The 16986-nt window shown below is 42.1% G+C and overlaps 1 protein-coding gene across 3 annotated transcripts in view; it reads left to right on the forward strand.

Moving 5' to 3' along the window:
• SRGAP2 (SLIT-ROBO Rho GTPase activating protein 2) overlaps window positions 1-16986 on the forward strand; it is a 193574-nt gene that overhangs the window by 77537 nt on the left and 99051 nt on the right. For all 3 annotated transcript variants that reach the window (XM_065404521.1, XM_065404522.1, XM_065404523.1), the window contains exon 2: window positions 7291-7483. In XM_065404521.1, the coding sequence (XP_065260593.1) occupies window positions 7291-7483 (193 nt within the window). The remainder of the gene's footprint in view (window positions 1-7290; window positions 7484-16986) is intronic.

The following is a 16986-nucleotide window of genomic DNA, read 5'->3' on the forward strand; positions in this document are numbered from 1 at the left end:
AGAAGTATTGGGAGCATAAGCTTTCGTGGGTAAGTACCTCACTTCTTCAGATGCAAGTAATGGAAATCTCCAGAGGCAGGTATAAATCAGTATGGAGATAATGAGGTTAGTTCAGTCAGGGAGGGTGAGGTGCTCTGCTAGCAGTAGAGGTGAGTATTGCTTCCAATACCAGCTATTGTGCTTGCATGTGCCAATGGAGTAGCTGACTTCCCCCAAGATAACCTAATGCAGATAATCAAGCTCTAAATATGCAAGTATTTATAAGAGGCAAGTGGTTGCTGAATCCGAGCTGTGTGCTTTGCTTCCATATCCGTTTAAGGGAAAACACTGAATCAGCTTTGATGTTCTGTTCATATGATGGATACAATATAAAATAAGCTTTTGTGACAAATGACGTCGTCTCTCTGGGTCTGGGACAGGGACAATAATTCAGCTGAGAGTCTGTTTAATGGAGTAAACTAGCTGTCATGTGACTACATGCTGAGATGCCAGTGGGAGTCAAATTCTAAATGAGCTAGATCTTAGAGGGAAACAAGAAGGCTGCCCTGTGCATTGTTTGCCACCTGTTGCAATACAGCAGGAGGCATATAAAAACATAATAACATAACAATTGCCATATTGGGTCAGACCAATGGTCCATCTAGCCCAGTATCTTCACTTTTGACAGTGGGCAGTGCCAGATGTTTCAGAGGGAATGAACAGAACGGGGCAATTATCAAGGGATCCACCCCTGCCGTCCAGTCCCAGCTTCTGGTAGTTGAAGGCTTAGGGACGCCCAGATCATGGGGTTGCGTCTCTGACCATATTGGCTAATAGCCATTGATGGACCTATCCTCCATGAACTTAAGTAATTCTTTTTTGAGCCTGGTCATACTTTTGGCCTTCACAACATCCCCTGGCAACAAGTTCCACAGGTTGACTGTGTGTATGTAAAGAAGTGCTTCCTTACGTTTGTTTTAAACCTGGTGCCTGTTAATTTCATTGGGTGACCCCCTGGTTCCTGTGTTACGTGAAGGGATAAATAACACTCCCCTATTCACTCTCTCCACACAATGAATTTATAGACTCTATCTTATCCCCCTGGGTTGTCTTTTCTGAGCTGAACAGTTGCAGTCTTTCTAATCTCTCCTCATATGCAAGCTGTTCCATACCCCTAATAATTTTTGTTGCCCTTTTTTCTGTATTTTTTCCAATTCTAACATCTTTTTTGAGGTGGGGCAACTAGAACTGCATGCAGTATTCAAGGTGTTGTAGGCATACCATGGATTTATATAGTGGCATTATATTTTCTGTGCTGTTACCTATCCCTTTCCTAAAGGTTCCTAACATTCTGTTAGCTTTTTGATTGACTGCCCTTCACAGTGAGCAGATGTTTTCAGAGAACTATCCACAATGACTCCAAGATCTTTGAGTGGTGACAGCTAATTTAGACCTCATCATTGTGTATGTATAATTGGGATTATGTTTTCTAATGTGCATTGCTTTGGGTTTATCAGTACCATTTTGTTGCACAGTGACCCAGTTTTGTGAGATCCCTTTGTAACTCTTCCTAGTCATTTTTGGATTCAACTGTCTTGAGTAACTTTGTATCATCTGCAGACTTTGCCACCTTGGTGTTTTACCACTCTTCTCGGATCCTTTATTAATATGTTGAACAGCAGTGGTCTCAGTACAGATTTTTGGGGGACCCCACTATTTATCTCTCTCCACTGTGAAAAGTGAACATTTATTCCTATCCTTTTGTTTCTTATCTTTTAACTAGTTACTGATCCATGAGGGGACCATCTCTCTCATCCCAGGCCTGCCTACTTTCCTTAAGAACCTTTGGTGAGGGACCTTGTCAAAGGTTTTCTGAAAGTCTAAGTACACTATATCCACTAGATCACCGGTGTCCACATGCTTGTGCTCCTTTCTGTTTTCCTCAATAGGATTTCACTTTCAATTGTTAAAGGATGTCCTGGTCTCTCACTGTCTCTTTTACTCTGTCTAGCCACTGTGGCATTTTTTGGTCCTCTTAGTATCTTTTTTTATTTGGGGTATGCATATAATTTGAGCCTCTATTATCGCATTTAAGTTTCCATGCAGCTTGCAGGCATTTTCCTCCTGTGACTGCTCCTTTTAGTTTCTATTTAACTAGCTTCCTCCTTTTTGTGCAGTTTCCTTTTTTAAAGTTAAATGCAACTGTGGTGGGCTTCTTAAGAATTATTCCCCCTACAAAGATGTTAAATTTAATTCCATTATGGTCCCTATTACTGAGTAGTTCAGCTATGTTCACCTCTTATACCTAATCCTGTGCACCACTTAGGACTGAACAAAGAACTGCCTCTCCCCTTGTGCGTTCCATAACTGGCTGCTCCAGGAAGGTATCATGAATGGTGTGTATACATTTTTCTCTGAATCCCATCCTAAGGTGACATGTACCCAGTCAGTATGGAACTAGTTGAAATCCCCCATTATTCGGGCTCTGTCTGTCACTGAGGTCGTGGCAGTCACGGAGCCCTCCCTCCCCAGTGCCGCCGCGCCCCCCCTCCCCCCCCCAAGATTTAGTCACTGGTATTTTGTAAAAAGTCATGTCATGGACCGTGAATTTTCGTTTATTGCCAGTGACCTGTCCATGACTTTTACTAAAAACACCTGTGTCTAAATCATAGCTGTATCCACTATTATTGGGTTTTCTGTTTTTGTAGCCTCTCTAATCTCTCTGAGCATTTCAGTCAGAGTCAAGGACCTGTCAGGTGCTTGGTGGTATATTTCCGCTTGGTATTATATACCCTGATGAATGCTTGGAATTTCTATCCATAGAGATTATGTGGTATTGTTTGATTCATTTAAGGTTTTTAGTATATTTGACGTTGCTTTCTTTTCACATTTAGTGCCACTTCCCATCAGTGTGACCTACTGTATTACTTGTATATAAGCACTTATCAGATTTGTCAATATTTGGTTGTCTGCCTTCATGTGGTGTAATTGAATGGGATTCTTTCTTCCCTTTTCTTTTCTTTCCTTCAGTTCCTACCTGTACTTTATCAACTTCTGTCATCTCCTCTTTGCTAGGCTATAGAGTATCCCCTTTAATAAATTCTTCCCTAAGGGATGCGTATGTCTGAACTGTGTGCTCCTCCACTCCTATCGTCTTTCCCCTGCCTTTACATTCTAGCAGTCTTCTTCCATTTTGATTTTGTTGGAGCTTCCTGTATAGACGCCTCCTTTCCCAAAAAGGTGGTCCAGTTCCTCATAAACCTAAATTCCTCCTTCAAACACCATGTTTCATCCACGCATTGAGACCTTGCAGTTCTGCCTATCTAATTGGCCCTGTTCATGGAACTGGAAAATTCCCGAGAAACACATTTTTCTTCCACCGCTGTTAAAAAATATTGAGGGGAAAATGGAGCCACTGTCAGTGCTCTCTTGAGTCTCTGGAGCAACGGTTCACTAACAGACCTGTCAGGAGCTGGGCTGCAGTCCATAGGACACTTGGTGCATAAATAATGGAGCAAACAGAATATGCCATTTTAATTTTTAACTATGATTTTGGAACCATAGGGTGAAAATCATCACTAATTTGCCAAATGTAAAAAAACAAGCTATTACAAAAATAGGGAGGAAGAGGCATTTTCATTTCCAAGCATTTGGAGGGAGCATCTACAAGCAATAGATCAGTTAATTAACAAATAATTTTAAAATTATTTGTTATAGGGTCTTCTAAAATTGGGGCATTGAAAGAGGGTGAGGTTCTAGATCAGCGGTTCTCAAACTGTGAGTGGGGACCCCACAGTGGGTCATGACCCCGTTTTAATGGGGTCACCAGGGCTGGCATAAAACTTGCTGGAACCCGGCGCTGAAGCCAAAGTCTGAGCTCCACCACCTAGGGCTGAAGCCAAATCCTGAGGGCTTCAGCCCTGGGCAGCGGGGCTCAGGCTTTGGTCCCCCTTCCTGTGGTCATGTAGTAATTTTTGTTGTCAGAAGGGGGTCACAGTGCAATGAAGTTTAAGGACACCCCCCCCCCCCCCCGCTCTAGATAGTACTCGGCACTGCTGTGCTCCTCCCCCACGCTCTGGTAATAGAACCCCTCTTATTTAAAAAAACAAACACAACTGTCTACTCCACCTTTTAATAGAACCCATTGCATGCCAGTGACTTGCTGCATGCATGATGCTTGTGCCATTTTTACTGGGACACAGATCGGAATCTACTTTTCAGGTGCCTCTGTTACCTGTGTGTGTGCTAGCTACAATTTTTTTTACCCTATTAAAGATTTAGAGCTTGAGGCAAAGTTCATTGAAATCAATGGGAGTCTTTCCTTAGTTACCACATAGCAACACCACCTGACTGTATGTGACCATCAGTTTTACTTGAGGAGGTGAGGGGTGGGAGGAGGAGAAATTTGCTAATGCGGTTGGCCTTGCAGGATGTTCTGTGTCAGAATAGCAGACTTGCAAATGAGTATTAGGTTAAGTGGTGAGGAGAGTGATTCATTACACCAAGGAAACAATGAATTACTGCACATTCCTTATGGAATGCTCTGTCTGCTCCTCAGTCTATTATATATAGCTGGCTCACCTTCATTCCTGTATCAGTCTTACCGACAAAGCCACAGATGGAAAAGAGGTCTATTTGCATAGCACGTTAATAAGCTCATCACGCATACAAAGCTTTTCAAATCCATTATTGCTTTTGGAAATGGGGAGAAAGCCGAATGGGGAAGAAATATAGTGTAGACTGAGTATCAACCATTAAATAACTGCTAGTAAATTTTGTGTTAGTGTTAAGTGTTTTGCTTCCTCCAACCCCTGTAAAACCTGAAATGTTACTGCCATGTGGAAATGAATGTGCAGCAGGGTAAGTGTATCACAAATTTGGAAACGAATGGGCAGCATGGTATCACAAATTTGCAGGAGAGATAACATGTAGGGTGTGTGGTGGTTTTGTTTTGTTTTGTTTGTTTTGTTTTTTTAAACATTGCCTACGTAGGGTACTCCACAGTTGGCAGCATGAATGGTTTCAATGGCCCTTTTCAAGAAGCCCATGGATCATGATCAGTGTGCACTTAAAAGAATACTGTGTGCCTGTCCATTGTGGTCTCCCCTGGCTTGGCTTCTATGGAGCCCTGATGGAAATGGAATCTAACCCTGACTGTAAGAACAGATGGCAGTGGTACCTTTCCCAGAGTGTGAACCCCATCCTGTGTTTTGTAGCAGGCCACACTAGGAGAAGGAGGTGTAATTGACACTTTACTCTGCCTGAAGGAATGAATGTGGCTCGGTGTTTTGACGGAAAATAAATGCACACAACTATAAGTTTGCATATTTGCATGTAATTTTATTTTCCCTGACAGAGGGATAGAAGATGCATGAGTTCTCCAACCAGAAAAAAATTACAGTTGACCAGGTTTGCCCTTATGTAGCATTTATGGGGAGAGAGCAGCTGGGGGGAATCGCACCCTTTACCTGCTCCTTGAACTGTGTGTTCTGAATTGCCTTGGATGGTAAACTGTTGGGAAAGCAAGACTTCCAATTTAAACTCCTTTACAAAGATCAACTCAAATTTGAGAGCCTTAAGTTATCCCATAACTTGAAAAAATTAACTAATATCCTGACTTTTTTGGGGGGAAAACAACAACCTGAAACAGAACCCCTTACCACTGCTCCCCCTTTCTCCCTCTATCCCGCCTCCCAAATAAGGGTGCATGATCACTTTGCTTGAGAGTTGTCACTGAACTCCATGGAGCTGTTTCTTGTTCACACTGTCCTGCTGGTCTTTGTGGTGCATTGGCAGGGTAAAGTGGTCAGAGCTGGATCCTGGTAAGTTTCCGTCAGTGACAAGAGGACAGATGTGCTCAGGGAGGCAAGCAAAGCTGGTTGCACTAATGTTTAAATTTATTAATCTGTCTGTAGCGCCATTAAAAATGGTCTTGTTAATCTACTTCAGTGTCTGTTATGTTGTTCAAATGGATCATTCTAGGAATAAGTACTTTCCAACCACAGCCCCAAATAAGACCATTATCATAAAGCTTTGCATCCGTGCAATCCACGGGCATAAACAAAGCTGTGCATGTAGAAGAAGACCTGAATGCTAAGTACTTCATTTGCTAACTTACATTGCAGTTTAAATTCAGTCTTGGAACAACATGTTTTTTCAACACTTAGGAAGAAGCAGCAGCAAATCACCAGTGATAATAGGCAGCTCTAATTAATGTTTGAGCACCCAGAGATCCTCAGATGAAAGTACATATTTTATTATTTTCTTCTTGTGTTAATTGCTAGAGTTGGAAGCTAAATATTCTCCTAGTAACTCAATAACTGCCAGTTCTGGTTTTTTTTTTGTTTTTTTGTTTTTTTTTTTTTTTAAAGCAAGGGACTGTGACATCTCTGCTTCACGCTGATTCACTGTCTGAATGTGGGCTACTCATTAGCCATTCTGTGTGTCATTTTCTCCATCAGTAAAATGAGATTAACAGCCTATCTCCAAAAGCTTCAAGGGTTGATTTCACATTTGTAAAATGCCTTGAAATCTTAAATGAAATATGCCATATAAATGCAAACTGGTATTGCTGCTAATAATTCTGCTTCATAAACAGCATTAAAGAACACTTGTACCTGAAAAGGCTTATGGATGGCATACATGTGTACACATGTTATTCGGAGAGATCCTTTTTTAAAAGAAAGTGTTACTTTTGGAGGCTTTGTCCAAGTGGAAATGCTGTCTGGCTCCTCCAAACAGGGGTTTATCCGTTTGGTGGTGCTGTGTTAATAATGGAGGTTTCACACTAACTGCACTTAACTGAATAATCCCAAATTGGTGTCTTTTGGGAATATCCAAAACGCACACAGCTCCTTTGGTTTTGCCTCAGGAATAGTCAATGAAGGAGTTTGATTGAGAGACTTTGTGGAGTGATTTTTGAGGTGCAGGGGAAGAGGAGAGATTGCAGCTTTGCAGTCTTATCCAGGCTGAGATTCAGGACATTTTTGGGGAAGTGACCATTTCTTAATGCCAGATATGCCCTTGACACTTAAGATTGATGAAATTTTCAGCAGTAGAGCTTTGCTTGTAAGTGTACAATATTGGGTTCCAGATCGCCTTACTCTCGTCCTGTGGCCATAGTCACCTAAACGTAATTGTAACCATTTTCTAACTATGGATACAGTTAATTAGATGCTTTTGGTGATCTCTTGATGGGGAGGGAGAGCTCTTTTAACCTTGATTTACTAGGTTAACTTTTATCATTTTGGTTTTCCTTTGTTGGGCTTCTATTTAACACTTGGTATTTTGTTCGGTTCTCTCCTTGCTCAGAGATTCGCACCCAACTCATTGAGCAGCTGAAATGCCTCGACCAACAGTGCGAGCTTCGGGTCCAGCTACTTCAGGACTTGCAGGATTTCTTCCGCAAGAAGGCGGAGATCGAGATGGATTACTCAAGGAACTTGGAGAAGTTGGCTGAGAGATTCCTGGCTAAAACAAGGAGCACCAAAGACCAGCAATTCAAGTAGAGTTTTGCAAAGTTCCTTCTGGAGGCTGGGCATGGGGATGGGAGGAGAGAGCTGAAATATTGAATGTTGCGGGGTGGCAGGGGAGGGAAGGGGGCAGCATGTCCCTTTGTTAGGAACTTAAAGGGGAAAATCCTTATTCTCTCAAGTGACCCAGGTGTGTGTTTGAAAAAAGTAGTTTCCCTTTTGTGTGTTAGTTAGTTAGCTGGATTAGCACAACTATTGCTGGTGGAGTGTAACTCCAAGGGGGAATGGAATGGTGGATAGTGGAAAATAGAGAATAACTTAATGAGGGAGCTGACACACGTGTAAAGTGAAGGGCAGAATCAGAGCTCTTCCCTAGATGTGTTTGGCTTTTATCTTGACTATTAAGGGAATACTTTTTTCTAATATTATGGATTTATTGTGTTTGCTATATCTCTCTTTTTAGTTAATGGATTTTTAAGTAAAACTCCTCAGTTCTGGGGGTGGGGGTTAGTATACTCCTAAGAAAACCCTTACTTCTGCAATGCCATCACTTTTGATCCTGGCCTCAGGAAGAAAAGCAGCATAAACGGTGGAGAAGTGGAGTTAATGGTACTTTTGGATGGAGGAGATGATCCAAATTTTTGTGTATGGTACCTAGATACTAAGGTGATGGCAGGTTAAAAATCCTTCAGCTAGAAGATTTGTGTGTCAGATAAAAGTATGATTCTCCAGTGGAACTTTCATATGATCCAGGTCAGTCTGTAAAATACTTTTGGCTTCTTTGATTCTACCATGATGATAACACCATGAAGTGGGAGGAAACCAGAGAAGATTATTCGTTTATATATCCATGTGGGTGTGTAGGGTGTTACATGATTGAAGAAGTGCCCCAAACAAGTGAGTCCCTACCTGGGGAGTTGGTAGTTGAAGACAACGTGTAAAACAGGACAATCCAATACAGTTCTGACCAGGTTATTTTAGTTGCTTCTGTAGTGCAGCTCTTGATTTTAGATCAGGGTTTGCACTATTCTCACTTGATTACAACATCACGTTCTGGTGCCCTGAACATGTTTCCTTGGCTGCTACCTCCTTCTCCCCCCTCTGTGTTGTGATGAGTTTGATGCTTGAGTGGGATTACCCAGCATGTGCTGAACTTTGTTTGATGTGACGAACCACTGATATTTTCCTTTCTGCCATCAGACAAGAATGTCTATTCATCTTATTAACTATTATTTAGGCTAGAGTATGTATATGCATAGTGCTGGAATGCTGGTGGGAGTGTGCACACAAGTTTATATAATGCAGAGAATGCAGAGCAGCTTAAAATTTGGAGACCATCTTGTGGCCAGATCATCAGAACAAAGGAGTCCCTTATCCTGGCTTTCTTGCATGGCGCTGCTGCAGCTGATATCCCAACATGCACAAAGCTTGTCATGTTTTGTTGTCAAGATAGCAGCTGTGGTGGCAACTCCAGGCAAAAGTAGTCTTGGGATATGAATCACTTCAATTTTGGACAGATCAGCCTTTTTTCCTCTGAAGGGATCCATCTGGATCTGCCTCCACCCAAAATACAGTTTTTTTTAATTCTAGCCAGGGTTGGATCACAGCATTATCTCTCTTTTTATTGGGCTTTTTTAATTGCTGTATTTGGGGACACACGTTGTTGGTGCTGTTGGGGGAGCAATTTTCCTTTTTATACTAGAAAGCTTTCTCTGGAAGCCATTAGTCACCCTGTGACTTCCTTTTTTTAATACAGCTTTGATGTAACTCACCTTTTGTTCTCTGCCAAACTGATACTTAATGCAAACATCCTCATTAAAACACACACTGCATTATATCACCCACAAAGTCTGACCTCTAAACAGAGCTATTAAACAGAGGTTGCCAGAGAATTCTTCTATGTATTTATAGAACCATAATTGTGCCTTGAAGATTTTTTCTGTCCTTTCCAGCAGCAGTAAAAACTTTTGTGGAACTGAAAGCTGTGTGCTTTCTGCAGACACCACTAAAAATGGGCTAAAGTCGTGTCTTGAACGGTGATTAATTCTGCTACATCCTGATTAGACTGTTCTCGTTTTGCCAATGAAATTTGAGAAAATACATTTATATTAAATGATGGTATAAAACCTCACAAAGGAAATGCTCTTGCATTAACAATCTAATGTTGGAAGGGTGTACATTGCTAGCCTCTTGTTTGAGGCTTTCATTGGCTCTTTAATATGGGAGTGATTAACAAAAATCCAGCAGGGTCTTAAATGATGCTGCACTGTTTGTTGTTCAAAGGTATTAGGCAGAGTATTGCAGTAGGTGGTTTCAATGCATGTGATCTTTTTTTAAAGAGCCTAATTTTGTATTTCTAATAACTCTTCAAAAATAGTCGTTTTGCCTGGTGACAAAAGGATTAAAAGGCCCCGGCTAGTGCAGAATGCAGCCAGTCTGAGTTGGACAGGCCATTATAGGCATATAACATCTTCACATGTTTTTGTATTGAGTGCCCATCCCTCTTCCAGCTGCAATTCAAGGTGTTATCTAAATGCTCTGAGAACTTATTAGTTTAGCTTTTCACGTCACATCCTGTAGCCATAGTTAAGGCTGGCTGTAGGAATCCTGTTGGTCATTCCTTCTCTTTCTCACTGACTTTTCCAGGCTGGAGCAGAGCATTTTCTGTGGGAAGCCTTCTGGCCTTTTAGAACTTGTGCTCACTATAGTAGTTTGTTGAAGCGCATACTTGGCAGTCTTCAGGGCAAAAATGTGGTCAGATTTTGGGTTATTTTTCCCCTTTACTCCTCCAGTGAGGATAAGCTAGATATGGATGGTTTTCTGGCCACAGCAGTGAAAAATGTTTTGAAACAACTTGTTCTGGGTAGTTCCTTGTATAGTTTGGTTGGCCATCATTACATCTTGTAGATGTTAAGGCAAGCAATACTTAAAAATACTACCTAAGGAAGCAAGCAACATATTGATCCTGCAGGTTGTCATTTGGCTGGTTAATGCACAAAGGTACCATGCTCAAGGCTAGTAGATGATTGGAGGGGATGGGGCATGGCTTGAATACCGCATACTTGGGTAGCATCCCAAAGCACTTGGAACTCCAGAGACTAAATCCTGCAATCATTCTTGGTCCTTGCAAAGCTCACATGCTAGCTTTATCTATTGTAAGGTCTACATGATTTAGACCTAGATGTACTGTAATAGCTTAACCTACCACTGAACTGCAGCCACTCTTAAACTATTCAACAGTTCACAGCAGAATCAGGGGGAAAAGTTAGTATTTAAAGCATTGTCTCTTGCTGTGGGATGTCCTAGTTAGAATTGTGCAATGTGAAGGAAAGCAAGGAGATAGGAATTTCGATTATGGTAGGGTCAGGGAATAACATGGCTAGAAAAAAGCCTCAAGTCTCTCCTCAGACACAGCATCTTTGTCTTCAAATCAACTCACTTTAAAATTAACCAATTTTGTTTTTGCATAAAGTTGTGTACAGATGCAACATATGGCTTTCAATGGGGCCTGGCATTTTAACACTATTCCTTAGGTTGGCTGGGTGAGGCACTGTGAACTGAAATGACTTCTCTGAGGTCACATACCATAGTGACTCATTTGTCTCTGTGTGGATTAGCAGCCGAGACTTGGATCCCAATCCTTTGCTGTAACTACTGGGCACGTGGTCTCCTAGTCCTTGTATATGGTTAAGAGGGAGGGGGAATATGGATTTAGGTTAGCCACTTACCAACTGTTATTCTTTTGAGGCCCAGGAGGATGTTTGGATCTTTTAAAAACTTTAGATCCACTTCCTGCCCATAGCTTATTGTCTTAATTAGACATGGACTAAATTGATGAGATGCCCGTTGTTTTTCAGATAAGAGAATAAGTTTAACATGATATAGAAGTCTTAAAGAAATTATTTTTGAAAGGCTTCACAGAAGTGTTTTGAAGAAGCATTCCTGATGGATTGGGAGGAGGAGGCTGCTCTGGATGTACAGGGCAGCATGGAAGAAGATGTGAAAATGAGAATGGAAGAAGACTACAAAGAGAAACTAGAAAACTGACAGGCTCACAAAGGAATTGATATAGAGAGTTAAAAGAAACAACAACAACAACAGGAGTGGACCTTGAAGGGAGGGCAAAAACATGAGACCAGTGGAGCAGGCAAGGGGAAATCCATTGAGGAGTTTGAACGTGGAGAATCAATCAGTCAGAGCTGCAAAGGAGAGGCAACTTTACCAGCAGCGTTTTGAATGGATTGAATTCTGCTATTTGTGCCATCATCTTAGTTGTCTATGTAGTCTTGCTTTGTACAAGCAATGCTTCCAGGGTCAAGAGTGAAACATCTCCATGTGGCCATATTTTGTTGCAGCACTGCCACGTTACATTGCACATCACTCAATAGCAATATGTGACACAAACAGGGCCGGCTCTGGCTTTTTTGCCGCCCCAGGCAAAAAAGCCTCCAGCCGCAGGGGGGGGGGGGGGGAGAGGGCGGCGAGCCTCGGCGGGGGCTCCGCTCTCCCCCCGGCAGCCGGGGGGAGGGCGCCAGGGGGGAGGGCGGCCGGAGCCCTGGGAGGAGGGCGGCGAGCCCCGGCCGGGGCTCGGCTCTCCCCCCGGCGGCCGGGGCGGAGGGCGGCGAGCCCGGCCGTGGCCCCCCTCTCCCCGGAGCTCCGCGCCGCCCCCCTCCAGGTGCCGCCCCAAGCACAAGCTTGGTGGGCTGGTGCCTGGAGCCGGCCCTGGACACAAATGTCCTTGTATCATGGGGGAGGAGTCTGTCCTGTTGGACAAATTTAGAAAAATGGTAAATCTAAATGAGGCAGAACCTTGAATGAGTGTTGTTCATTAGACACAGATGTTACCTTCCCTCCTAGAAGCCCCCTTTCAGGCTGTGTTTCAAGCACTGAATACACCTGTAGTTAATATTTAATGGAGTGCTATTGTGACTCAGCCCTTTGAGTGACTGCTTTGTGGTTACAGCCTTGCTAGTTGTGGTTGAGTTCAAAGCATAATTAACTATCACAAACACTATTCTTTTCTAAACAGTGGAGATGGAATTTAGCCAAAAGTGTTTTTATACAGATGTTTCAAGTCCTGTTCAAACCTAAACCTTCCTAAAAGACTATCTGAGCAAATCCAATTGTCAGACTTCTGTCCTGGTGGATTTCCATGGTATTGCATGACTTTCCAGGACACACAACCATGTGGCAACTCTAATTGAGAGGCCAGAACAATAATAACACGTTCCTTCATATAACATGGTAATTATGTCACAAGATACCATGTTGTTCAATGGCAGGTTACCATGTCACTTGCAATTGTCACTGGCAATTTTTAGATGGCCTAACAAACTTCAAACAAAGGAGGAAATTTGTCAGGCAATTACCTTATAATTTGCATGTACTTTCATAATCAAAAGCTACCATGTCATTGCCAAGTTACTGTACGTGGGTTCATGTAATGGAATGCTGTCAAGAGCAGCAGGCCCAAAGTTTCAGCCTTGAAATTGAAATGATTTCACCACCACTCACACTGCTGTATGAAAACAGAGCAGTAGACATGGGCACTGTGAGGTGCAGACTTGTGTGTGTTGCGTTGTGTTGGGTTTATTTTTGTTAGGCATGGCCACATCATGAGCTTGGGTTTGAGGCAGCTGTACCCTTCTTTTTAGGGGATATTTTGAAACCTAGACTACTGGCTGCCGGCAATAAGCTATGAATAGACAGTGGTGGATTGAAACGGGTTGTGTATGTGTTTGCACAATATTTTATAGCCACCTTCACTGGAGCATCTGAGTGGTTTACCAAGGTGGGTGACTGCTGTCCCCATTTTACAGCTTGGGAAACCGAGGCACAGATTGACTTAACCAAGGTGGCGCATGAGTTGATGACAGTCAGAATGAGAACTTGGATTTCATTTGCTTTTATCCACTAGTCCATGTCTCCTGGAGCTGTCAACTTCGACTCCTTCCCCCCCCCCCCCTTTTTTTTTTCTTTTAAAGGGGAATTTCAGGTAGAGAACACTGAATAGCGAGAATATTTGTATCCGAGGTACTTATTTGGTGAGCACTTTTTAGTACCTCTTGCTAGATATTCCCTTAGATCATGTAATGTTCAAAAGAAAAAGAGCTGTTTCCCTTACAGCCCAGCTTCTTAAGCTGCCGGAGCCTGACTTTCAAAGGGTGGATACTCAGCACTTGCAAAACTTGGCCCCTTTAAGTCATCCGAATTTGGCCACTCAGAAATTGAGGCATCCAGAACACTAGTCACTCTCCACATGCATTGCAGCAGATGTTGCTGTGACTGGCCTTCAGTCTTAAGGTTCCTTAAAAGAAGCATGACAAAACAGAGTGTAGCTTCTACCAACTACCGAAGGGTTCTTCCAACCACTGTGGGAGTTCTCAGACCTTCAGCCCTCACACCTTTCAGTCTAACATTCAAAATTGTGGATCTTCTGTGATTTGATCTGCCCGTTCATCCAGAGTAGCAAATAGCATGAAGAATATATAAATAGCATTGCAAATGTTCAGCAATTTTCTTAAAGGGAGAAATAAAAAAAAAAGACTACTAAACAAATATAAGTCTGCAGACTATTTTAAGACAAGATTATAAAATAACTTTAGAGAACCAGGATAATATTGGGAAGTAGGATCCCGAGCATCAATTGTCAACTGCTGAATAGAGGAATGGCCAGGACATCCCAGCATGAAGTTCAGATGGCTTTCTGGCAGCCTCTGCGTTGAAGTAGAGGATGCAGAACAAGTCTGGCAGCCTTCAAGCTGAGCATTTGTAAACAACAGATGTTCCAAACTGGAATGTTTGGAAGGCGGGTTGGAAAGCAAGGATATATGTCAATGCTTGAAATTCTTTGAATTTACAATGAGCATGAGCAGTGTCAGGAAGGCTTTCTTAAGATATTGATTTGAATCAGCAATTTACAGAGAAACATAATTTTAGGTCTTCAGAATCTTCAGAGGTTACTAATTTTAAGGGGGAGAGAATGCAGGTTTTTGGGTGGATTTGGTAAAATATTTTGACTAGATGAATACACTATTAGCGTTAAACCAAAATGGATTTTATTAAGTAATTATGATCATAGTGATATTTTGTCCTTTTAAATTTTTTCATTGGAAATTGGGAATCACATCTTTTTGATTTCTCATCCTGGTTGCATTGGCCTACTCAGTGATCTTGTCTACACCTGGAAAGTTAAGACACATCATTCTCCACCAGTGGAGACTTGTGTAGACACAGGGAGTGTGCAGATGGTATTTTACCACTGTATCATCTGTCTTGCCCTATGTAGGGTTAGATGATGCAGTCATGGTTCAGGAGGTTTGTCTAGACTAAATCTTCTATCATTGTAACCACCAGTGGAGCTGCACACGTGAAGAATTATGGAACTAAATTTTCCTGGTATAAATTCAGCTTTTGTCAGTCTCTAGCCCTGATAGGTCATTAAACTAGACTTCAAAATGTCATAATTCTAATGTCTACCTTGTTTCTCACCCCTGCCTTTGACACTGTGATTTTTACCAGCCACTATGCAGAAGTGTGAGTAATGCTGAATACCATGTAAACGAAGTTCTAAGGTCTGAAGGTGGTTGAGCATTAGTTTCTAGATCTCATGATTCAAAAGATAGTCGCTGTTACATTAATGTTGGAATTGATATGAGATGGGGAATTAGTAAGATCATAATCATGATGCTGTGACTTGAAAAATCTATCACTTACTAGGTCTATAAGCATGCTATATATGCACCTGGATACTGATTTGCGTATTCTAGTGTGTGTGTGTGGGGGGGGGGACATGACACAATTGCTAGCCTGAATTGTATATATCAGACTTTAAAATGGTCACTGATCCTTCAGTCCATCAGTACTATGGTTCTGGCACTGGTCCAAGATTACACCCAGTTACACTGGCCCATGGTCCAAAGTAACTTCCGTTCCTTGGAAATGTTTTGCCTTCAGCAGGCTCTATAGTTCCATGTGATATGCATGAAGAACTTGGTTCTTGTGTCGCCAGCCCCTTAGGTATAAAATATTATTATCCATCTCCATTCCCACAGAAAATGAAAGTCCCTTTTAATACTGAATACCAGCTTAAATTAAAGGGAAGCTGTGAATGTTTGGGATTTCACATGACCTATTGTTTTCTTTAATTTCTTTCCTTCTGTCTGTTTGCAAATGCTGTACAACTATGGAAATGGCGGAGGTTCCAAAACAAAGGCTTCCATGTAATTTTCTCTTGACTAACAGAGAAAAACCATTGGATGAGCAGAGTTCTACTGAATGATAGGTACTGGAGACAGAAAATTTTCCACTTAAGTAAAGACTTTTCCTTCAAGGAGGCATTCAAAAAGCCCGGCCTTAAGGGGGAAATGTTCTTAGCAGCAATTTTAAAATGCTGTCAGTGCCTTGCCTGCTCTAGGAATCCTACTGTTGGCCAAGATTCAATGATTGTACCAGTATTAGCACTGGTGCAAAAGTTTAGGAAATCAAGTCTAGTGTAGACAAGGACTCAGTGGCTAATGAGGCCACATGATCTGTTAGTGAAGCCTATATTTAAGGCTATCTTTTTAAGGTGACATGTAAAATATGTTTTAAAAAAATTGAGCTTGTTCTTTTTTTTGCTTTTTATGATGTATAAAGTCCAAGACGCTGCTGTTTTTCAGCATTGTCCCTCTTGAGCCCCTATTTCTATCATGACAACAGAAAATTTGCTTGCTAATAAAGTTGAAGGGCAGTTGGAGAACTCCTGTACTCCCACAGGGTGAAATCCCAGGGCACTGTTCATTTAAATGCTAAATCTTTCAGAGGCTTACATTGATCACAAAGCTGTTCCCTGGTGCCACATTCATTCTCCTCTGGGCGGTTGTTCCCTGTCCTCACTCAGACATAGTCCTCTTGTTTAGCAACTCCTTTAAGAGAAGGCTGTTTTCTGCTCCAGGACTAGGCTGGGGGGTTCCTCAAAGCGTCACCTCACTTCCTGAACAGCTCCTGTCCCTTGCTTGGGATTTCAGTAGAAGGGACAAATGGTCTGTTGGTCCACCATTTCCTTGGCCAGATGTCATGTGGACGGGCAATTTAATAACTTAAAAGGCCTTGGATTAGTCTTTAGCTCTGCTCTGGTGACAGACAAAAAACTTTGAAGTGAAAGTTGCAGGATTTTACAAAGAGAGCACTCAAAAAAAATCCACGTGCCTTAAGAAACCATTACTTTGGTAGGTTTTTTAATCTGTGCACAACCTCCCATACCCTCATTTCTCCCCACAAATGCTGAGATCCAGTCCAGCTAAGACTCACCTAAACAAGCTCTGTAGATCTACCGTTGTCGTAGCACAGGTTTTAAACAAGAAGAGAGAGGTTTGTTTCAAGCCCCGGATCTGACTTTAGGAAGAGTTTGAGTTTGGGTTTGGGCTGAATCTGCATCCTCCATGTGGACCCCTCTAAACTTTGGAGGAAGTTCAGATCCAAACTTTGCAGTTTGGGCTTAGGTCTATTTTAAATTAATTCAAACAGATCGCCCATTGCAGCAATGCTGTCAAAC

The sequence above is a fragment of the Emys orbicularis genome, chromosome 4 (assembly GCF_028017835.1).
Source record: "Emys orbicularis isolate rEmyOrb1 chromosome 4, rEmyOrb1.hap1, whole genome shotgun sequence".
NCBI lineage: Eukaryota > Metazoa > Chordata > Testudines > Emydidae > Emys > Emys orbicularis.